This window comes from Polyodon spathula, chromosome 9 (genome assembly GCF_017654505.1).
Source record: "Polyodon spathula isolate WHYD16114869_AA chromosome 9, ASM1765450v1, whole genome shotgun sequence".
Lineage (NCBI taxonomy): Eukaryota > Metazoa > Chordata > Actinopteri > Acipenseriformes > Polyodontidae > Polyodon > Polyodon spathula.
This window is the reverse complement of record NC_054542.1, coordinates 31,971,358-31,997,630: the sequence shown is the minus strand read 5'-3', so window position 1 is coordinate 31,997,630 and position 26,273 is coordinate 31,971,358. Positions and strand designations below refer to the sequence as shown.

The 26,273-nt window shown below is 35.4% G+C and overlaps 1 protein-coding gene across 1 annotated transcript in view; it reads right to left on the bottom strand.

The window, feature by feature from the left end:
• Positions 1-10,016: 10,016 nt before the first annotated feature.
• The window catches only part of LOC121320666 (neuroligin-4, X-linked-like), a 66,639-nt gene continuing 50,382 nt past the window's right edge, over positions 10,017-26,273 (bottom strand). The window contains exons 5-6 of the mRNA XM_041259214.1: positions 23,118-23,907; positions 10,017-12,432 (exon numbers count right to left, since the gene is read on the bottom strand). Coding sequence (XP_041115148.1) covers positions 11,589-12,432; positions 23,118-23,907 — 1,634 coding nt within the window. The 3' untranslated portion in view covers positions 10,017-11,588. The remainder of the gene's footprint in view (positions 12,433-23,117; positions 23,908-26,273) is intronic.

Genomic DNA, 26,273 nt, shown 5'->3' with positions numbered 1-26,273 from the left:
TTTCTTCCAATCTCTTTTTTTTTTAATGGGCAGTAAAGTTGCACAGCTTCAGTGGACCTGTTTTATTATTTTCTTTATGGTTGCATTCAGTTCCATAGTATGTTAATTATACTTCAAACAATCTGCAGTCATTGAAACCCAGAGAAAGCTAACCCAGGCTGTCAAATTAAGTACAGTGCCGTGTTTTTTAAATGCGCATTAATAATAAAACTGCATAGCCTATTAAACAAGTATTCCGTTGCTACAAAAACATACTAGCAGTGTGTTAAAGTAAACCTAATTGAAGAGTATATCTGCTAGTTATTAATGCTGAGACTGAATTGAAAAATAAAATGAAAAACGGAGGCCCTAGTTATATCCTCACTAGAAATCCTCCTCAACCACCATGTGCTAATTGGAAAACTTGGTACATAATTATAATTTAGGGTAATAATTAGGTTTTAGTTTTTGATTATTCATTAACTATTTGGGAACAGTTGAATGAATATATATATATATATTACACACACACAACTGTTCAAATAACTTTCGTATATTTAAATATTTCAACTATTTGAAATAGTTGGTGTTTACAAATCAAATATCAAATACAACTATATTTGTCCCAGGTCTGCAGCGCCTGAACCAAAACAATAAAAAAAGAAACAAGACAAATATGTGTGATTTTTTCAAGGTGCCTCTGTCATTTACTTGTAGTTGTAGAATTATTTTGTAATGCATCCACTGTAGACCCTGGAGGTTCATTATGTGTTAATTATTAGTTTGGCCTGATGGGAGACACATATTTTTTCTTCTTCACTAACTATAACAGAGTGAATGCACTAATAATGTGTCATTGTCTTACTTGAATTTTCAAAAGGTTAGAAAATAACTTTGCCCAAGAGTATTGTAAATTAGACCATTACATATTGGATTATTTAGATAAATATTAAAATATTACATGAATGACAGAGTGGATTATATATTTGACTTTATTTATGTATTTATTTATTTATCTATCTATCTATCTACAATTACAACAGGGTGATTTTGTGAACAAAAAGCAGACATCCCCTGGGGCATAGTGTAGACCCTACGATAATTTTGAGTAATAGTTTTAGGAATCTAGCCCAATATCTGAAATTGTGCTGTCTTTATCACGCAAACAGCTTTATAATGGCAGCGTAACAGGGGGCTACGACCTTATTATAGCAGTGTGGCCGAGGATTTACATCCAACTTTTAAGCTTGTTGATGTGAAAACATGTGTTTGATGGAAACAGAATAATTCACTGTGTACACACTGTTTACCTAAAAGAGGTGTCAGGACCAGAATGCATAAAAAATAAACACTATAAACTTGTGAAATATATAATGCAAACTTAGACCCTGTAGAACGTTTTATCTCGTAAAGACGCAATACATATTTTTTGTTCTTTGTGGCACCAATACGCTTCCTTTTCATAACAGAAGATATCCAGAAAAAAAAGCCTCTCCAATAATAATTATGTATGGCTACAATTTTGGCACAGTCATTTTTAGTACATTTCACAGGCGAGGTTAGGAAAGAAAATAAAAATTCATGGAAAGTTCACCAAATAATGTAGTTTTAGCTACATCAACATACACATGAACTTTTAAATAGTACACCAAAACCAATAATATAAAGACTATTGAGCTTCTACATGATTCCGCTGGAAGCAACAGAGCCACACAGGCAACTACTATGGCTAAAAGCCATCAGGAGGTCAGACAAATTGTGCTAGTGTACTTTTGCAACAGGTAGGGGAGACCGAGGCTAATTGAGACACCAGTCATAAAATACTGTCACATGATGACACGGGTCCATGACAATAGTTATTGTAAGTGACCTATACTGTGTGTGGAAGCTTCAGGTTGTCAAACTTTTATGTAAAAAAATGCTTTTCACGGTCTGAAGTAAATTTTAAGGAATTAGCTATTTTGACTCATAGCCAAACTAATAAAACACATACCTAATGTGTATTCAGCCATTAAATAGATGTATAATTAAATACATGTCTAAGTTTTACTGTTTATTTTGGTAAACCATGAAAGGAGAGCAACAATGCAGCACATCCTGATTATGTTCATACAATGTTTCCTTGTGTAACAGCCCCAGCCAATGTAGAGAGCAAAATAGGAAGGTACTAGTGTACTGTTTCCAGGCATAAGAGAAAACACAGGGAAAACACGTAAACCACTACTAGGTGTTCCCAGATTATTATTGATTATTATTATTTGTTGATTCTTGCATCATTATTGTTATAATGTAAGTATACAATGAATTGCTTTGGTTATTATTTGTTAAATTAGTCATACTATCATTAATACATTTTGCAATTAAAAAACAAAAAAATAAATAAGTTAAGAGCAAGGCAAAATAAATTAAAACCGAATTTCTCAAAATCAATAGAACTATCATATTAACATTCAAAGATAATGTACAATAGTAATAGTAATTAGTGGACATGAACATTAATGATCATAAAGACTAATAGAGCCAAATATTTTACAGGTATAGGAAAACAATTAAAAATGCTTATGAAAGAATATATATATTGAGATGTTGTTGTAATTGACTCTGCAGCTGATGCATAGGCGCTATACAGGAGGCAATGTGGTCCACCGGTCACCAATTCAAATCCCACCTTTGCCATTGACTGGCTCCTTGTGCTCCATCCTGCGGATGAGATGTTAAATCAGTGTCGTATTGTAAGTGACTCTGCATATAATGCACAGTTCACAGCCTACCTTTGTAAAGCACTTTCTGATGGTGGTCCACTATGAGAGGCGCTATATAAAGATATTATTATTATTATTATTATTATTATTATTATTACACACACACACACACACACACACACACACACACACACACACACACACACACACGCCAAAGGTCCCTTCCATACATATATTTCATTTTATGGAATAAATTATTTGTACGTTACAGAATCAAAAAATTGCAAATCATGCCAAACAGCAGGATTGTCTCGCCATGCTTTCGTCGGGAGTCGAAATGGGCAGACATTCAGTCCCGCTAACTGTCTTTTATCATTATACCGCTTCCTTGAACTCCCCTGCAATGAATCTGTGTAGTCATATGCCATTTTCAATGGCACACCGTTGGCAAATCACACCAAAAACGCAGTACTCCGGTACTTCCTTAGTAAAACTCAGGACTGCTTTCACCTTCAAACTCAGCGTTCATTGGTTGCTAAGGGCGTCACATGGGGTCATGACACACATCCCTCCGTGACCTCAGTGACAAAATCGTAGCCTTACGTATAAACACTTTATTATGACGCACTAAGGGGAGCATTGTTATCATCAATATACACATTTCACGTGCAACTTCTACATACTCTTTTGGCTATAACAATGAAAATGAAAACGGTAAAATGTCTTAACTCTTAATATCCAGGAATATAACTAGCAAACCTCCATTTATAAACAATGCGCTTCACTTGCCACACATATCTTTACAGCTTGTTTTCTGTGTACATAACTTAATAATAAGTTAATAACAGTAACTGTTTATTCTGAGGGATCACGTAACATGGATCCAGAAGATGGAAGCCTGAACGGAAGGCAAATTAAATATACAGTCTAACTTCACTATAACGAGCCCACTTTAATGATCTAAGCAGTAAGAACCGTTTTTTTCAATGGAAATTAGCCCTATTAGAATGATCACTTTTACAAAATCTACCCAGATAAAACGATCTCGGTAGTGACTGACAATGAATTTCCTCCAGTGTGAGTGTGTTATTCTCTCACTGAAAACAAAGACCTTGGTAGGCTAATTTGAAGACAAGGCTGATTCATAGATAACCTATTGCAGTGCGAATCATGTGTGACGTATGCAACCGTTGCCATCTTCACACAAACTGCAACCATGACAACAGGCGAGAGGAGGTAACAAGATTGAAACAGCATGCACTGAGAAAAGTACGAAAATATGAAGCAATCTACATTGGATATTTTTTCAAGAGAAAGGGCACATAATTACTGTATTCAGCATGTAAGTGTACTTTTTATTTTTTTAATTTCTTTACTGTTTTCTTTTAAATATACAGTTTAAATGTTGATCAATGTGAAAAAAAAGGCCTCACGTTATGCCTGTGTTGGCATCATTGCATTGGCTTACTGTGCATTACAGAATTGATTTTTAAATTCTATTACTCGGGTTTAAAGCACTGAATGGACTATCTCCACAATATCTAAATGATATGCTAATTCTTTATCAGCCTGAATGCACTCTGAGATCTGCAAATGCTGGCCTTTTATGTATTCTGAGAGTGAGTGGTAAAAGGATGGGAGAGGCTGCTTTCCGTTTTAATGCCCCCACTCTCTGGAACTCCTTACCCCCTTTTATAAAATATTCACCTTCAATTGCAATCTTCAAATTTCAATTAAAAATATACCTTTTAATATAGCTTTTCCATAACATTTTTATGTTTTATTCTGAATTTTATTGTTACTTCTGTTTTTAATAACTGTACTCTTTTCTTACTGTTTATTATTGTATTTTTTTCTGCATGTAAAGCGCTTTGTATTGTATTGTACATGAATTGTGCTATATAAATAAATGTTTGTTATTATTATTATTATTATTATTATTATTATTATTATTATTATTATTATTAAGTTGTCTTGAAAGAACTACTGTATACTGTATAAAGATGTTCAATTCAATTTAGGCATTTCTTCATTATACTGATACAGCAAATTGCCAAACCCTATTACAGTTGTGAAGGATTAGTTCACTCTGTTGTAGGTATCCAAGTGTGACGGTAAGTATAGAGCAGGACACCAGGGGTTAAGTGCAACATATTCTATTACATGGAAACATTCAGGGCTCAAAATAAAATAAAATAACACAAACAGTTTTATTTTATAGTCATGTGGATGTAAGCCTCTTCCACAGTTTAAACACTCCCTTAAAAAAACTGGATTTTCAAGGTAAGAAAACACTTTTACCAAAAATAAATCCCTTGTACTTCTTTCACAGAGCCATCAGGCAGCACTGTTCTCCAAAACTGTCTATGCAGACAAGTGAAATGTTGGTGGTCCCCTGGTGGATACTGGCTGAGAGTCGGATATGGTAAGTATCAGTCGCATAGGTTTGCAAATAGGACCCTTTAACCTCCAGACCCTGATTTATAATGTATTATTTGTTTGGTTTTCAGGTCCAGCAAAGTCTCTTGGATGGAGAAAATCAGGCAGCGCTCCACACTGTCCCTTGAATTGCGGTGTACAGTCCACACAGAACGTGCTTGGAATTACAATAATGAAAATAAAGGAAGGGTTCCACTCAACTGTTTCTGTGTGCTTTGTCCTAATTCCTTCAGAAATGTCCTCTTCACAAAACCCCACTTCCATACCTTAGTAGAGTGCACAGTTTACTCAGTAAATGTTTTTGATAGATGTGCAGGTCACAATGTTACTTGGCCTGACTCTTGCCTTAGTCAGGCTTAGTTTGTCCTGCACAACAGACAATTAAATATATATATATATATATATATATATATATATATATATATATATATATATATATATATATATATATATATATATATATGTGCATTTTCAGCGTTGCTTTGTACACTTTGTATTTCTTTTTTAAACAGCCAGAGTAGTAAAACAAAAATAAAACAAATAAACACCTAGCTCCGTAGGAATGCTACCTACACATACATTGGAACACCCTGTCTACCACAAGGGACAGCTGCGCCGTTTACCCGTTCATAAAACAACCAAAGTATTTTGATTGAGCCCTTCCAGTGAACACTTTCTTTTGATATAACAACAGGGAAGAAAGTAACTTGCAATTCATCTATCTCTTGAAAAGGTTACAGCTCAACACAGCGTTCTTTGTCCTTTAATCCGTTCAGTCCGCACAGTTTCTCACACAGCTTGTACTACATCCCCCCCTCAAATCTGTGAAATCAGTCTATATTTGAACTTTCGTTCCCAGCTTTCACTCTGCCTGACATCGCAAGCATTTCTGGGTAGTAAAGTAAAACTACTGTTCGGTTATACTGACAGATCTGTGGTAACACAGTTGGTTTGCTGTACCAATATGCAGCGTTACTTGCAACCCTCACTTCACACTGCATACCAGCAAACCTATTTTTACCCAATAGTGAACAACCTGATATAACGAACGTTTTTCCAGGTCCCAGGGGGGTTCGTTATAATGAAGTTAGACTGTATTGCGATTTGATTCGCTGCTCGCTGCGCCAAAAAAGAAAGCTAAATGTAATGCTGAATTTCATTAACTGGCTGTGATGTAATGCTTTGTCGTTGACCACTGGGTTGTAAGACCATGGGAAAAGCTATTTTTTTCAAATTATTGTGTTTGAAAACAATGGAAACAGGCTAAAACGGAACAAAAAATGCATTATTAACCGAATGTTGAATATCGTTTACGTTCCAGTGCCGAGTACTTGGATAGTATAACGAATAATATATACATTTAATCATCATTGGTTGAAATTTTGCAGTGATGGCTAGCATTTCACTGAAAAATGTCTTCACAATCAAATTCTTTGTCAAATGAAAATCAGTGCTAGAAATGCATTTTATGAGTACCCAGTATGATGTTAAAATAGATCTCTGAGTGATGTTGCCAGAAAAGAGAATTGCATTGGCTCTCCCCTGAGTTTCTCCTCATTACATTACAGTACATCCTGCTGACTGGGCACCCAGTGAGCTCAAAAGCAGACACTTGCAGGGCTGGCATTTGTCCTCCAGAGTTTGGTAGCTCGCTGACATGCTGTTGAGGTTGTGGGTGTAAAAGAGGAAGCTGGCTCGATTGTTTGATCAGAGGACCAATTATTATTTTTATCCTGGTTCATCGTTGCAACCCCCTGGCGAGTCGGGAAACAGCTCACCACAGACCAACAGTGAAGCCACCAGATGTATAGTGCCAGAGGACAACACAGATCTGAATGGCTCCACTGCAGACCTGCAGGCACCCTATCAGCCACAGGGGTCGCGGTGAACTGTGGATTGCCCTGCTGACCTAAGCCCTCCCTACCCAGGCGATGCTCAGCCTATTGTGCACCACCCCCTAGGACCACTGGTCACGGTCGGCAATGACAAAGCCTGGATTCAAACCTGCAATCTCCAGGCTTTATGGTGCATCCTGCACTCCACGTGGAGAACCTTTACTGGATACGCCACTCGAGAGCCCCCCTTCAACATGTTTAATAATGATTTAATAATGATTTTTATAATTTTAGAATTGTTTCAATTCATAAGGTATGCTGTGGCTGAATTCCAAACCAAATTGTAAGATATGACTTTCCCCAATAACAATAAATATCTTTTTTCAAGCATAATAACACAGCATGTTTCCAATGGAGACTATCTGGTGGTTCTTCATCTTTCCATTTTTGTAGAATCATTTTGCTGTTAACATAATTATTTCCTGTATTTACATTTAGATCCCTTGTTGTACCTAATAAAACTGTTCTCTTTGTTAAAACCACATCAAATGAAAAAAAATGCCTGACATGTAAGATTTGATTCCTTGCCAAAATGTAAGTAATTTAGGGCAATCCAAAAGCATATGTAGCAAGCAACTCCAACAATTAGAATTATTAGCTCATTTGTATCTAAAAAGTCTTTCTAGTGTATAATAGACCCTAAAAGCTTTATTATTAGCTTTGTTTTGTTTTGTTTTCTTTGTTAAATCTGACACTAGGGCTACCATTGTTGACTCATTATTATTCAGTGACGACCCACGCATGTAATATGTCCATATACATCACACAAAACATATACATCCTGCCCCACAACTTCCAAGTGGAACATTAAAAAAAATTGTAGAAAATTAATAAAAAATAAAAAATGAAATAGCTGGGTTGGATAAGTGTCCACCCTCCTTGTAAAATTAGTTTATGTGTAACCAATCGCCTTCAAAATCACACACCAAGTTAAGTGGCCTAAGCGTTATGTTTGGTGCAAACCCAACACAGCACATCACCCAAAGAACACCATCCCTAATGTAAAACATGGTGGTGGCAACATCATGTTATGGGGATGTTTCTTATCGGCAGGGACTGGGGCACTTGTCAGGATAGAAGGGAAAATGAATGGAGCAAAGTACAGAAAAGTTCTTGAGGAAAACCTGCTGCCCTCTGCAAGAAAGATGAAACTGGGGCCGAAGCTCACCTTTCAACATGAAAATGACCCAAAGCACACAGCCAAAGCTACACTGGCGTGGTTAAGGGACACAAAGGTAAATATCCTTGAGTGGCCCAGTAATCCAATCGAAAATGTGTGGCATTACTTGAAGATTGCTGTCCATCAATGCTCCCCAAGGAACTTAACAGAGCTTGAACAGGTTTGTAAAGATGAATGGTCAAATATTGCCAAATCTAGGTGTACAAAGTTGGTAGAGACCTATCCCAACAGACTCACAGCTGTAATTGCTGCCGACGGTGCTTCCACCAAGTGTGTGTGTGGGGGGGGACGACTTATCCAATTATGATCTTTCAGTTTTGTATTTTTAATATATAATCTTTTTTCTCAATATTTTTTTTTCCCCTTAACAGTGTGGAGTATGGTGTGCAAATAAGTGGGAAAAAAAAAAAAAAAAAGTGCATTAACCTCTGAGGCACTGACACAACAAAATGTGAAAAAAGTTCAGAGGGTGTAGACATTCTATAGGCACTATATATATATATATATATATATATATATATATATATATATATATATATATATATAAATCCATGGAAAACTATAATCCCTAACTGTGTTATACTGTATCAAATAGCTTCCTCTTCCCCATCTTGCTTTAGATGCTATCTAGCTACTGTGCTCTTTTATTCTGTACAGGTTTTTTTCCCCAACCAGAGTCTTACAGTCACAGCAACTTATTATTTCAGTGCAACAGCAGATATCCAGACTTTATTGAAAAATTTTTAAGGTCAAGGAACTGCATGGTGTTAAATACGAAATCTCTTCTTAGAGCAATAAAGATGTTTCAAGGTGATAAAGATTAAGCTGATCATTTTGTCTGAAGTCAAGAACAGTGCTTAGATAATGTATGGTAAAAAAAAAAAGTTGCTGGATTTACAACACAGTTGGTTTAATACCTCAGTAGTGCAGTCTTACGCTATAAGCTTATTTTGAGATGAGTGCTTAGGAAGATCGGTCTAAAGGCAAATAATTAAGCTAGCGAGGGTGCAAAGATAACCCACTTACAGGCTTTATTTGTAGTAGCCAGAGTTAAGAACAAGACATGACATGGATGATTTATTTGCACCAATAGTAACAAAATAGATATAATTTAGCTGTCATGGAACTTCAGGATGTGAAAGTAGTGCTCTAATAATTAGTAGAATTGTTATTGTGTATGAATACAATTTTAAAATGTGTTTTTAGGTTGATAAGGATCATTTAGGAAGTCCTATAAGCTATTAGAGGACATCTACCAGTGGGATAATGACAACTACATGATGTTGGCTGATCTGCCCGTTAAATTTCTGTATAATTAAAAACAATATCGCCATTTATAGACATGAGGATTTAAATATATTTCCCTCAGCCCAGTGCAGTGATAAATACATCAGTGAATTTATACCACCACATCCACCAATGTATTCACAAATGCTTATTAACTGGTATAAAAACAATACAATATCTTTTTGTATTATACATTGAACAAAACCTAATACATATGTAAATATGTGCCGCTTGATAACCAGCCTTGATAAAATGCAATGTGTATGAGAATTTCATATAGTGCAGATTATTCTTGGACCATTTCCAACTGGGTTAAGAATGCTTACATCGGCAGAACAACAATCTTTAAATTTAATAAATGTGCAACAGTAAGCATTTTCAAGTATTTCATCAATAAAGTCAAGCCCAGTTGATTAAAAAAGATGAATATTTTCTCACAGTACAAAATAACAACAACCATATGGATTATAATTGGTGTTGAATGGGTGGTGCTAAAAAGGAACAATAGGGGTAAATCGTTTTAATGAATGAATTGTATGTTCAATAAATAAAACACTGTATTAGAAAATATTGTGATATTTTATTAAAAATGCTGCTGAAAATTGTATACACGGGTCCAGCCATAAATATCATCTATCATCACTTAAGGCAAACAATGCAAACAATAAGACAAACAATATAGTTTAATATCCTACATTAAAACCCTGCGTGCCTTTTCAGGTAAAGGATCTAAGGCCAAATTAGGCATCTTTGCTTGAATTTCCAAATGTATTTCAATGATCTTCTAATAGACTTTGTTTTAAGGATGCATAATTAAAAATCTGGATTCCTGGTTCACTTCAACTCATTCAAACCCAAAATATGACAAGCCTGGCACAATACTTTACATACTGCTAGCATATGACAATTTGAAATACCTAACAAATATATTTCTGTACAAACATATTCAACTAATGTCGTTGCCAAAAACAACTGCCTTTTTTGTATATCCATTAAGATGCTGGTTACTATTTAAGCTGAGGCAGTGTTTAGGTTGCTAAAAAGGCCTACATTTTAAACTATACTAAGCAGCACATGATGGATCATGAAAAAAAACAAAAAACAAAAAATAAAACAACATAAGGTTTTTAGATATAAAGCCAACCAAACACCTATAAATCAATTCTTCTACTGTACTCATCGCACGTAATCTTGGATAACAAACTGTATTTATTCCCTCAGGATCTACCTCTTGTTTATAATAGGGAACAAAGCCTTTCCTGAAATGCAGGTTGTAAGCAATACTTAAACATGCAACAAGTGTAATCAGAAAAGAAGAAAGGTCATATAACACTGAAAGAATGTATATGATCTGTAGGATATATGCCTTCAAACAAATGAGCAACATTTCAAAGTTTGACTTTTTTCAACACAATAAAGAGAACCATTGTTTTGACTAAAAAGATGATCTGACCAATATATTTACACACATCACAACTGAAAGCACAAGCTCCCTAAAAGCCATATTTAAACTCAAAACAACAATAAAAGCTTTTCTTTTTCTTTCTTCGTTTTTTACTCACAACTATTTACATTTTTTTTTTTTCCATTTTATTTATTTATTTTTTTTATAAAGTTTCTTAAATACAATTCAGGCTGGCAATTTTTCACTTCGCACATAACTAAACCATTTGACTGCATAGGCCTTTTTTAAATCTGATTCCATTGGCGCCTCTCTGTGAATGATCTTCACTATTTCACAAGAGAATCCCTTGTTAGATGTCCTTGGCATACAGAGAATGGCACATACAAAGCAGTTAATCACCTTGTAATCACTTGCTACATACAGAAATCTACTTTCTGTGTAGTTTTGTGTCTCTGTCAGTAATCTGAAGAGTATCAAATGAGCCTGGAGCTTAGTTTATTCCCTGTGTTAAAAAGCAGAAATCCAAAGCAATATTTTAGGAGTGACATTCACTTTTCACATTTCACAGGTTTTTAAAGTTAATCTCTAATCATTTATAGAAGGCGCTGTAACAAAATAATATTTGAACTTCTGTGATGAGTTATTTTGTTTATGTATAGTTTTACAGTTCTGGATGGAAGCCAGCAAGTACCTTGTTTGAACTATACCCGAGTGGTGGAATGACCGTGGGGTAAGTTGGTACTGTTTTGACTGACACTGAAGGTGTTGAAGGTGTGCAAGGGCTGCATCCCAGCTAAAGTGTTTGGAATCATGGTTATGGTGTTAGGTGTCATGAGCGGAATGTCATCAGGCGATCTTCTCAGTGTGAGGGTATAGTCTGGTGGGCAAGTGAGTCTCAGAGTATCGTGAGCCTGCAAAGATTCACATTCATGTTCGTGCTCCAATTGTTTCATCTGCAAAGACATAATCTCTTCATTCTGAATATGTGCTATGTCATTTGTGGTGTTCCTCTGAGGGCTGTGACGCCTGTGTGTCTCGTGGCGCCGTTTGTCCTTCTTGTAGTACAAAGCTGCAAAAGCCAAGATGTTTAAAAATAGCAAAGATGCCCCCACAGCTATGGTGACACTTAATTCTGTTGAGTAATCACGCTTGTTCTCGATGATGACTGTGGTCTCCTCTGATTTCCGAGTATCCTTAGCTTGTTTCGGGTTGTTGGCTTGGGTCATGCCAGGATGCCTTGTAGTCGAGGGCCATACTTTTCCATGAATACGTTTAGTATATGCAAATGGAGTCGTATCTTGTGGAGGTACTTTAGTGGTGGTTGACACATACTGAAAAAGTTCATTCAGATTGTGCAGATGCGGCACAAGTTCCAACCAGAAGGCTACCTTTGTGGCTCGGTAATGGTCTCTAACTCTTGGCTTCAGACCAATGTGCAGATACAGTTGATCCTTTGGATTATATTTGGACCACGCTACCTCTTCAAATCGGTTTGGTTTCGTATGGATGAATTTTGTGTCCTGAGGAACAGGTTGGTTCGGGTCACTAAAATGAAACAGAAACATATGTTGATTATTTCAAAAAATGTAACTATTTCATTGTAATTCTATATCAAAAACAGTACATTCTATTATATGTGATTGTTTATCAAATCTTAGACTGAAAATAGCTGTAATATCTTCTTTTTATATGTATCGTAAGTATATTTTTAAAAGAAAAACTATAACCTTACAAAATAGCCTTAATTCACTGATAAACCATAAATGATGATAATTCTAACAAAATCACAGCCATATGGGAATCCAAAAAGACACAGGCATAACAATAATCCCTTGAGCTACTAAGTTGTTAAAGACTGCTGTTAATTACTCATCAAACTTACATAATAACAAGGAATGTGTGTCAGTTTATTATTACATTTACATGTAATATGTTTTGTGTAGGATAATATAATCTTACGCAGTTTGAGCAAGAGGACTTTGAAGCGAGGTTCTGGTTACTCAAACTGTGTGAAATAATGTATCTCATAATAAGAGAAAACCTACTGTACACAGAATGTATTACCTTATTATAAAACATAAAATGAAATCCGTATACAAGCTAATATTTTTGAACAATGATTGTTTGATTTCTCATATATGACTTAATAGAGTTAAAAGTACACAGAACCAGTATTTTTACATGGAAAGTTACTAGAAACCAGTGCCTGATGCGCAGTATTAAAGATAAATTGGTGAAGACCATCAGTCTAGGTTGAAGGATACCATTCACAGCCTAAATCAATAAATATTCCTCAATAGCATAAGGGAACTCAAATCAGATCAAAGCATTCCACTTTTAATGTGAAAATAGGACAGACTGAGGCCACTGTAGATCATGCATGATTGTGACAGAAAGATAATGAGTTCTGGTGATAAATCTCCATCCCGACCGTTGACGGCGCAAAAGAATGGGAGGAGAAGTATCTGGAACGGCTGGCCTGACAGTTTGTTTCCGGGACCGGGAAGTAATAAAGCAGCTGCAACCGTTTACCTAGATGTCATGTGGGATTACATATAGGGGCCAGGGTAACGCTGATCTTTTCCTTCGTTTGGGTGAACGTTTGGAGAGAGAAGGACAGAGAAAGGAGCTCTCGTTGTGAAAGAGTATACGTGTTGAGTATTGTTGTGTTTGTCTTCATAATTGTCTGTGTTTTCACCACCAAACAGTTAAAGCACATCAGGAGCTGTCGCCGAGGGTCAGCGATCCGGATCACCATTGCACTACTGTTTGGTAATACCTGTGTTTGCACTAAGCAACAGCACGACTGCACTCACCCAGGACTGGTGACTGTGTGTTCGTTTTTGTTTGGGACTGTGCCCTGTTTGTTATCCCTGTGCCATACACATTGTTGTGTATTGCTGGGGATTTATTATTTTACGGTCACCAGACCTGGAATATAAATAAAGTACTTTTCACCGGATTACTGTTGTCTGCCTGTCACTAGTGCATCGCATCACCGCTACGCCTGTTCCCCCTTCACCAGCCACTTTGCCACAATGATGCATGGTGAAATACACACCCCTGTAACCTTCACCAGTTCAAATTAGATTTAATTCCTCCAAGGAATACATGGTATATGAAAAAAAAAAGATCCATAGGTCAAAATACCCCAAATAGAAAATCTGATAAATACATTATGAACCGCATACATGTCTGCACTATTAAATATGTACAATATCTTAAACAGAGTATATAAAAATCAATCACATTAATCACAAGCCCCCTAAAGTTCAATCTGGTATAATTCATAATCAACATTATTGATTATGAACTATACCACAGGATTAGTTGTCATCCTGCTTCCCGATTCATGAACACCTTCTGGTCTGTTGTATCTGACTAATTCACAATACTCACAATAGTCAATAATGAATATGAATTTCTGGGCTTGTATCCACTTTTATGAAAAAAAAATACTCTCACCAAGAGCATTTTACTTTCAAATAAAAAACAAGTATCTTTACCTGATACTTGTAACCTAACAATGGAAACAAAAACATCTGTCACAGTATGTAATGTAGTTACTCATAAAAGAATTTACTGTAAAAAAATATGCCTGGTATTATAAAGTGTTATATCTTTAAATATATAGATACAGCTATGGCCAAAAGTTTTGCATTACCCTGTATAATTATGAAATTTTGCTTCATAAAGTGAAATGAAACCTGCTGAATAATGTTAAATTAACATATTGAATTAGATACCGCTTTGTAATTTTCCATATACTTAATGAAAAACAAACAACAATTGAAAAATGTGACATTCCCAAATCTAACATGAAATACTGTACTACTATTATGGCTTCCAGTAGACTTTTGCAATATCATTTTGTAGTTTCTTTGATTATATAATGTATATCTGTTTCTTCAATCTGGAAGCATAATTCCACAAAAACAATATTTTTATACAGTTATTTGGCTACATTTTCAGTGGTATGACCTGAAATAAAAGCAGAACGTTTATCTTTTCATTCTAGTTGTTGTGTTTATAGCCTTCTTATCATTAATGTTGTGAAATAATTATTCATGTCAGATTTTGTTCTTTCATTACACAGATTTAACATGCACTTTTGACCTCCAGTTTAATAGTTTAACATTTTAGTTTATTACACTATGTGTCATAAACTCCAGAGTAGATTAGTATTAGAAAACAAATGATAAAGAATGACAATCTATTTATTTGGTACAGTAAATATAAAAGGCTAATAGATTGATTGCAGATTGTCATGAAGAATGTCTACTCTGTTTATACTAGGGCCCGATTGTGCATATTTGACCTACATTCTGTATTTGTCTTGCCACTTGTGCACTTATTACACTTTTACTTATTTTACATTCCTTTTTAAATATGAACTTAACTCCCTCAAACGTGGCTGAACCCATAAAAAAAAAAAAAAAAAAAAGATTTGCCATTTCATTATATATATATATATATATATATTTGAGAACAAGCTTTTTTAATGTCATATTCTCCCTACAGGACAGGACCCCATTGTGTAACACCATTTAGGTCAGTATGTTATTTGTGTATCTATATGAACACATATTTACAAATAAAATATCACAGACATGTATATATGTAGGTATTCATATATGCCCAAACATGCATGCTTACATATCACTCTGAATACATGTTCCTACATGATCTTTCACAATAAACTTTAAATATTTGCTTTCTTGATGTGAAAGACAATGAGAATATTGGCTTGGTGTAATTGAGTCCTCTAGATTCAATCACTATTTATTTTGTATCACATATTTTTTGGTCTAGATTCCACTTTGAATGAAAATGCAAATGTTGACTGAAATGGAAAGCTGAAAAAAACCTAAAAAACTAAACAATAATATTCAATCACACATTGAAGCCAAGGGATGTTGTAACAAAAAGCATACTCACAACCTAAAGGTCTGGACTTCAAAGAGATGGGCTCCTTAAATATGCCGTAAGTTTAATTCATATCGTTAAACACTCAAATACAAGATACACAGTCAATCATTCAGTAAGAAATGTATTATAAGCACACAACATAAGATATGAAAGAAGGAAAAAGGCCCCCAAATGGTACTTGCTAATTAGAAGGTGAGGGGATGTAAACGGATGTAATTTTATCTTCTAAGACAACAAATAAAAACTGACAAAACAGTATTTATTATTTAACAATAGCCACTGACAAACTGTATGATTATCAATGTCTGAATGTGCTGTTTGTTAAGAAGATACAATGTTGTCAGCACGGCCGGGCCAATAAGGCTGGATGCCGAGCATCACCTGTTCCCCAGAGGGCGATGCAGTTGCAGAGTGGTAAACGGGAGGCATGGATTAACAAAAATAATGCATAGGAAAGGTGGCTTGACTAGGGATTTAAATAGCAAAATAAAAGAATACAGATATTCACGTTTTTCTTGTCAATATCCCTGTTGTCTTAAAATATTGTTTTAAAGTAGATAATAAGCTCTTTAGAGAACCTGATATAATGTGACTGATTTTGTACTGATGGGTCACAAAACTAGATTGTGACTCCACTGAGATGTTAATGTGTTTTCTCCCTTTCCAGATTTTCTGGTAATAAAATTAAGTTATATTGCTGAAAAGGTGTGATTAGATTATACAGGGCCATATGAAATGTTGCAAGGGGAGAGCAGAAAAGATTAAAATCTTACTGCAATCAAACACATCTTTAGTAGTAATATATGCATGAAAAAGCCCTTAGCTAAAGTGGAAAGACAGCTTTGTTGTTATCTGCTAGGCATTAAAATAAAGAAATATAAATGCAGACTCCTCTTACAAAAGACAGTACTGTAGTTCCCAATGCAGTGTTTCTGTTGATTCTTAACTTGACACATTTGAAGATTAATTCCCTTACAATACAAGCAATAGCTTTTTATTTCTGAAAAAAATGCCTCTCGGTTTCCAAATTGTAAAAGTATGATTGGTTAATTTTTTTAATTTTTCTCTTTTATGGTTTCTAAATGCAATACACAGTGCAGAGACAAACTTTATTCACAGTGTCAAACTCACTCATTATGTGGATCAGCACCACTTAGGGGTTCATTTGATCAACTGTACTCAACCAGGATAAGCCACAGCTGCATTTCTAGAGCATTTTACAGCACTGGAGGATGCCCCAGGATTGTATCAACCACCAATCCATGGTTATACCATGATGCAAACCAGGGGGGATTCACGATATCTGTAAAATGCTCTAAAATATATACAAGTCTAGAATAGCCCGAAAAGTTAGGTGCGTTTTTTTTTTTTTTTACTTGCCATGCATTTAATGAGAGCTACAAACAATATTTATAAATGTTACCAAGATCTGTATTTGAATATAAGTCATTTATAAATAACTTGTAAAACTGGAAGCTAATTTAGTTATAATTAATTGTACTGTATCCTTTAAAACTTGTATTTTGTAATTTTATCAAAATGGTAGATTAATACACTAAATATGTATGCTTCATTGTAAGGTACAGTACAATAAATATGCATATATATATATATATATATATATATATATATATATATATATATATATATATACACACACACACACACACACACACACACACACACACACACACATATATATATATATATATATATATATATATATATATATATACAGAGAGAGAGAGAGAGAGAGAGATCTTGAATTTTTATAGATTGCATTAATTCATCTGAAATTTACTGAGGAACACAAATATACGAATATACATTTCCCACACGTGACAGGAGAAAACAATACACTTGTAAATACAATATACTGTAAACCTCAAGAAAGAAATACACCATTACAAGCTAATAGTAATCACCCACAGTCTTTGATACACAACATACTTGTTGGTCAATTTCTACACTTACAGCACATAAGTTTGAAAATAAATCTATACAGATAAGAGAGAGGTTTACACAGAGAGTCTACAGATTAAATGATATTGAAAGAGCATATTTAAGAGCAAAACACACAAATAGAAATACTTTATTTGTAAATAAGAATAAAACAGACAGTATTCATCTTATTTGTTTCTCCACTGAATATAACTCACAGGTGAGTACAATTAAAAACATAACCCTTAAACATTGGCACATCTTGAAAAGTGACAAACAACTTAACACCTTAACCTTAGCGCCCCCTATAATCACTTTTAGACGACCACAGAACATCAGAGACAGGGTAGTACAAACAGTACATTCTCCATCTGTAAAGAAAAATTGTCTACCTAGCAAACCAGATGTTAATTTTCGTTGTGGCCATTGTGTGCACTGTGCCAATACTATGGACACAAACGCCTTCCATCAGCCCCATACCGGTACTAAATATAGAATAACAAGTTTTATTAATTGTAATATTTCACATGTTGTCTATATGCTTAAATGCCCATGTGGTCTTGTATATAATGGCCAGACAAAAAGAGCTCTTAAAATACGAATAGCTTAATATAAAGCAGCCATTCGTAATAGAAATATGGATGATGCCATTGCCCGACACTATATTACAGCCAACTATGGTTCAGTATCTTCTTTGAAATTTTATGGTATAGAGAAGAGCAGTATGTCAAATAGAGGCGGGGCTCTGATTAATAAGTGCTATTGGATACATACACTAGATACAGTAGAGCCGAGGGGACTTAATGAAGAACCCTGTTTCTTTAGCTATTATCTGTCTCTGTATTATTATGATTCAAGGCATTTCTAAAACTATGCTGTTATCTACATTAAGTTGTTAGGAGTATGTTTCCTTTTTCTGTGTTGGTTTTATAAATGTAAAACAAATGTAACTAAATTAAGAACACCTGTTAAAATATAATATACATATAGGGTGTAAGTTTACTGTTTTGATGATTTCAAATGAATGTTTTTTGCCTTGTGGAGGCTTGTAGACATTATGGTACATATAGACAATAGTTATTTAAAACATCTATAAACACTCATTTATCTGTATAGCTGTACTTAATTGCTGAAATAGCATAAATGTGTGTAATTAATGAATTGCATGCTTAAGTTAATTGGAGAAGAGTCTTTTTAGTACCAGTGTACACAAGCCTCCCCAGAATGCTTTGAGGAAGACGCTGGCAGCGTCAAAATGACAGCACTGTTATACAGACATTAACACCTGCCTCTTTTTTATCTGGATGAATTAATTAAATATACATTGCAAGGTTACCATGAGTGCTCTCACAACTTTTTGCCTTCCCGGGGGAGTCCATTCAGTGAAGTCGCCAAGGGTTAGTAGTCTGTTTTGATCTATTCTCCTGCTGTGATTGAGCACTTGTGATTGTTAGAGGTTTATCTGCTGAAGCGTGGAGGCATGCGTGGATCTATCTATCTATCTATCTATCTATCTATCTATATCTATCTATCTATCTATCTATCTATCTATCTATCTATCTATCTATCTATCTATCTATCTATATATATATATATATATATATATATATATATATATATAGATAGATAGATAGATAGATAGATAGATAGATAGATAGATAGATATACACACATACAGTGCTGTGCAAAAATCTTAGACATGTTGCATTTTTCTACTCTGATGCATTATGAGCATCAACAATTTACTGAAAGCCTCCATTAGTGTTTTCTACTATTATAACAACCTTGGCTTGCATAAAGAAGGAAAAACATTGAGTGAAATAACTTGATTTTGCAAGGTGTGGTATCCGAAACATAATCAACAAATACAGAGAAACACCATCTGTAACTGACAAACCCAGGACTGGAAGACACAAAAGCTGTCTAACCAGGATGAGCAATACTTGAAGATAATATCCTTAAGGAACAGAAAGAAGACAGACGATGAATTGACAACAGAACTGGCAGAAGGCACAGGTATCATTGCACATCAAATCAACAGTGCTCATTCAAGGTCACTCTTGAAATCAGGACTTAAAGGATGTGTTGCAGCAAGAATACCTCTGTTAAGAAAGGGGAGCAAGAAAAAAAGGCTGAAATATGCACAAGAACACAGAAATTGGACTATGGAACAATGGTCACAAGTGTTTTGGACTGTTGATGGGTGGACAACAACACCTGTGCCTTCTGCCAGTTCAGCTGTCAATTCAACGCTTGACTTCTTTCTATTCCTTAAGGCTATTATCTTCTGCACATCCTTAAATACAACATTATAACTAATATGTAAAAGTAGATCCCTGTGATCTTCTTTTCCAGAATGCATAAGTAGAAATTTCTGATATACAGACAGACAGCCAAGTGCATTCAAACACCTGAAAAGGTGGTTGCATCTGTACATCCCATGCAACCTAAGGTGTTCCAGTACAAATGGTTCTAGTTGCCATTGGCAGACTTGAAACTGAAATTATAATTCAAAGTATTAGGGTTCTGTATCAACCTACACATTTCATATTAAAGGCAAATTATGCACGCCTTTCTTTTGACACTTTCTGCTGCTGTGAATTCACAGGGTGTCTCAAGGAGAGATGTCAGACTGCAACCTTGGAATACATGAGTGATGACTGAAAAACCCAAAGATGTTTCTTTTATAAAGCATGCCTGCCATGTTGACATATCTGTCCTTTGTCTGTAACCTTATTAGAGATTGCAAAATATTCAGAATTGAATTTCCGTTGAAGGGAAATTCAGATATATCGACCCAGATTTCTAGAATTAGCCTAACAGCAGGCAAGGCAGACAGTGTTTCAGCTTGCTTTTTTCTTGCAGTTAAAATGATGCAGAGATTATTAGAATTGCAGACTGGGGCATCAAGCTGTTGTGCATTTAAGTGCACTATTTGCATGTAGAGGACAGACACTGTGGTTTCAACGTCTTCTTAAGGTTGAAAAACATTTTAAAATAAGAAATTATAGGAACTTGCTTCTGTATATCAGTTTGGATAAGAACTTGTACATACTATTATACTAAATTCTGATATTTTCAAGTAACCTATAATGACTGTTACAGCTGATTTATACAGCTCAGGGGCTGATTATCAGATTGGCATTTTACAACTAGGCCTAGACTTAATTTAATCTTGGTCACTATCGAATTTTACACTGTACAGTGCTTTTTTTTTATTTTGGATTGATTTCGGGATCCAGTAATCCCCTCTTATCAAGTCTTACTGCTGAATGAATGGAGGTTCTGTAGTCAACAAACTATTGTGATGTTGTGACAGAGATTGAATGATTCTTGGTGTTAGATCACCCTCCCGACCTAGAAAGGGTGCTGTGTAAAGGGAACAGAGTACCCTGAACTGGATGGCCCAACAGTTCATTCCCAGCGTTAGGCGGAAGTCGGTCATCTAGAAAGAGGGTGGAACTATGGTACACTAAATTATTGTCGTGCAGTTGTACCGCGACTCCAATTGAATGATTGATTAGCAATCAAGTCTCGGTACAGCTACATAAAAGCTGCATGTTTTCTCCCACTCGGGGTTGTGTGTTCAGTGAGTGGAGAACGGGTGTGGAGAGGAGAGAATTAAGAACGAGAAAACGAAACAAAGTATATATATATATATATATATATATATATATATATATATATATATATATATATATATATATATATATATATATATATATATATATAACCATTGTTTTCACTCACCTTGTTTGTCTGTTAGTCCACTGTTTGTTTAAGTGTTAGTCCGTTTTGTTTGTCTGTTTATTTTGGCCTCACATGCCGTGTGCTGTTTCTGTTACAACCTTTTTATCTACTGTTCTGTTCACTCATTAAATGCTGAGCGAAACCATTAATAATGATCAGCAATAATCTTTCTTTGACCGTGCAGATTTGCAATCAAAATGATTGTACAAAACATAGTTAAGAAAACAAACAAACAAAAAAAAAAAACATGTTATAGGGAAGGTGTCAGTCACAGGAGTTGCAGCAATACACCAGTTATACTGTTATATCGCGATACAGAAATTGTTTTCATTTGCATTGTGTGTCAAATCAATTACCGCAATAATGGCCCAGATAATGTAACTAAGTCAGATATATGCAGCATCATATAGCAATCCACACTTGGAACAAATGTCAAAGGCTTACGGTTGAGTCTAATTCCCATCACAGGAAAAGATCTTTGTGTGTCATGTGACATGTAAGACAAGCCCCAGGGGAGTGACGAGCTTGTGGCATGTGGTTTCCACTGAGGGACTGGTTGTGATAGCAGTGATATGTTTCTTTCCAGTAAAACATTCAATATCTATATTTTTATGTTGGTACAACTGAGTTTGACTCCTGATTGTAGACAATATTCTCTTCTTTATCTTTGTAAATTCAACATCATTCAATGAAATTAAAATGTATTTAGTGTTGCAGTCATTTTACTGTTTGGACATGTGTCATTGTACTACTTTTGGCAGTTGACAAGAATACAATTCTGTGAAATATATATTTTCTTTTTTCTGTACTATTCAATACTATATTGATGGCATTGCTATAACTGCTCGTTTCTATATCTAAATAATGACCTAAAAGAAAAAATATTTATATTCTAGATCCAGATGATAATTTATCGTGATAATATTGGGGCATCGTCATTTTCTATTCCGCTGGGATTGTGATGTGAAAAATTTGTACCGCTGCAAACCTATAGATCACACAATAAAGATATTAAAATTGCTAAAACGATTAAGACCCATCGGTCAGCAGAGGAGAAATCGTATGTTTAAATGTTTATAATTGTGTTTATGACTGGGGTTGTGCTTGGAGACAACATCCCATGTCAAGCTCCTTGACTGGCTTTAGATTTTGGAGCGGGATGATCGCTGAAAATTTTAAACATACATTGGACAGATAGTTAAAAATGTGTATGACAAAAGACCCAGTAAAGGCCCACATTCACAAGATGGCTTAACTTTACAATGGAAATAGCTCCATTATCACTCAGTAAGGGACCTGAGATTGGCTATTTGAGCAATGCAGCTTGAACATTCTAATGTATAAAATCCTTACTATAGGCTGTGCATGAAATACTATAATTTTATCTTGACAAAACTTCACAAAAATACCCTCATGTATCTGTGGGAAACAGTAATACCATTAAATCAACTGATTTTCGACTGCTGAAGAGCTGCTGTACACATAGGCTGCTTCTTTGCACCATCATACAGTCATCCACCTAACACATACTGATCAGTAAATGTTTGGCAATTAGTTTCCTAAGCTTGTTTTAGTATTGCTATACTTTATGAAAGTAACATGTAACTTACCCAGTTTTGGCAAAGTTTGTCCAGTAGGTCATAACCACAGCACTCAGCATGACATCATTCTTGGAAAAGTTGCAGTTGAAGAGATCTGTAGGCCCAATCATGGGTATGCCAAACACATAAGGAACTTCATCTCCATGAGCTGAATCAGCCCAGCTGGGCTTCATGTCGCTCTGACAATGATGATAAAAAGCATAGAAATATGTTGGTGAGCCATACTGAGCATGGAGATCTGCTGTGGCAACTGCAGGAGCCACCCATTGGTGATCAGTGAACAAAGCGACCAGAGTCTTCCTGCGCGTTTCAGGGTTCTCTTTATCTGCCCAGTCGGTGTACATGAATTTGATGGTTTCCCGAAGGGTATCTTTTCCTTCTGGATAGCCATACAAATGATCCACAAAATCGGACACCGCAAAATCAAAGTCATTTGCCGACACCCCATCCTCGCTGTCCACGATGCCATCAACAAATTTAAATCCTTCTCCTTGGTTCACCCCAAGCATGATGTCATAATTAAGGAATTCCCCCTGCTCCATTAAAATCTGTGGGTCATCTGGTATTACATCTCCATCGATGACGGGCCCAAAGGCGATGTGGTATTTTGCTGGAGTAATGTATTGCTCTATGAGCTCTTTGTAGTTCTTGTTTCGGAGGCACTCAACCAAATCAATAGTATCTAACATGTTGCAGCCAACTTTTTCTGCCAACATCCTGGTGTACTTGGCAGGCTGGTAGTTAACCGCCCAGCTTGACAATGCAGTCCCACTCTGTATTATTGCTTTCTGGAAAAGATCTGATGAAATAAATAAAAATTAGGATATGAAGTTTGGCATTTCAGAAGAGTACAGTTAGTCTAAAAGAATCTGGTCTGCTTTTTTATTTGTATAATATTGCTAACACAAAGCCAAAAAAACTGTTGTATTTTATGTTCAAGTAATTTCCCACTTGAGATAACTTTGAAATATTAAAAACATGCACAACAGCAATCTGATCAAAATATTTGTGCAATAGTTATACAGTCATTATTTGTAACAATGCTGATGCTCAGATTTATTGGCAATAAGGGCACAGGAAATGACATTTTTGTTTCCATGGCTATTACAACCACAGGATTCAATAATGCATAGTTTGGTTACTTTCCCCAGCTGATTTATGGCTGGGCTGTGTGAATAAAAAAATATATCACTGCCTTACAACATGGGTTACTGCTAAGGTAACTTAATTGGTTTGTTGTAAGCATTACACAGTGTTCTGTATCAAGCAATATGCAAACCTCTCAGTCATACTGAAAGATGCTGAGATGGCAGAAGTCTTGTAAGCATTTGGTAAATCTTCAATACTGGGTGACAGAAAAAAAACTGATGGATATAATTTGTTCTTGCTTTTGTGATTATACATTATCTTTTGTACAGTGTATAGTGACTCATTATCTGGGGTTTTTAATCACACTGAAGACTGACCCACAAGGGACCGTTGTATACTAACTGAGAGTGTATACAATTATGAACAAACATGGGAAACTAATCTTAATGAGACATCCCTTGACTGTCTCCCATTTTGTGTTAGAATTAGTTGGAGGACCCTTTAGCAGACTGTAACTTGCAGTTGCTTACATGATGAATCATTTAAGTTTGACAGTATGAGTCAGATAGGTTGTGGGCTATACTTATTTCCATCAGCAACTCACACTAACATGTGTATTCAAAACAACATTTTTCTTTCACTATGCACTAACGCTTGTCCATATTCTAATGCAAGTCCTTTGTTTTAAAAGATTTTGTTTTTGCTATATGGTGGTACATTTTATATGTGCATGTTGATGATCAGTACTGTGTTTAGACAGCTGGTTCAAAGTTTAAAAGCTGCTTGTAAAGACTTTTTTCTTCCTTGGTACGTATATAAGTTGGGTCTTAGATGGACCAGTTAAGTCTCTTTGTTTTATTTTTTATGTATATTGTATAAACACTTAGTATTATACATCCAAAAACATAAAAAAAACAAGCACATTTATGACTGTCCCAATACTTGTTGGAGGGTAGTCAAGAGTAAAACACCTCAAACGCTGCATATCGTGGTTTTTGGATATAGCTGTGCATTGGTGTAAAATGCACTCCGATGCGTTCCTCACACTTTATCATTCCTGTAATCAGTTTTTTGTATTACACGCTCCTATGGATAACGAACGCTGTTTTAGGGACTTGTTATCGGTTCTTAACACTAGATTCCGTTGCATACTTCACATAGATACAAGCAGTATACATTCGTCTACTACTGTAACTCTGCTTCAGTGCAAGAAAAAGCATATCAAGTTCGAAGTCTGCAATACACTCAACATAAACACGGGCACGAAACTATACGTGCGACACGTGCGCTCCCGTGTTGCTTGCACATTCACGGGAAACGTGCCAAATATATATATAAAAAAGTATCAAATAACATGCTTCGATGCACTCCACGTACCCCTCTTCATCTTTCTTAATAATATGTAAATGGGGGCACGATATACTCCGAAAACAACGTTAATTTTATAAAATGCAATGGATATGATGGTATTAAAACAGCTGGTTGAAAAATAATAAAATTACAAAAGTCAATAATATAAAAGTAACAACACTGCTAATGAACAGGCTAGCAATCACAACTGAACAACGTTTTTCTTGCCATTTCTATTTAATTCAGCAGGCTTTCTGTGTGTATTAGTGCGAGCGGGCAGGACAATGTTGGGCTCACAGTTGCCAGTAAAGACCTGATTTTTTTAAAAACTAAATCACCTAAATGTTTTAATTGGACTCTATGAAAGGTTTAGTCTATAGAGCACATGCACCGTGGACAGCACATTATCAAATTCAGCAAGGCTGAGAATCAAGGTGTCTACCACGCAAGAAAAAACCTTTCTCCATAGTCTATAGGCAGAAATGACATAACAACTAGTCTCTGATCTGTCATGCTTCAAATTGACATGGCTTGAATTTATTAGCAGTTTTTAGGAGGTAACATTGATCTCAGATTGATTTCCATGATCACCACTTGTGACATTTGTATCTTTTCTGTTTGTGTTGTTTACAGTACTTGTATTGTGAGTCCTTGCACCCAATTCAACAGCAAGGTGTGTCATTGTAAAACGGTGTACCCGTAACATTATCAAGCAAAATGTCTACT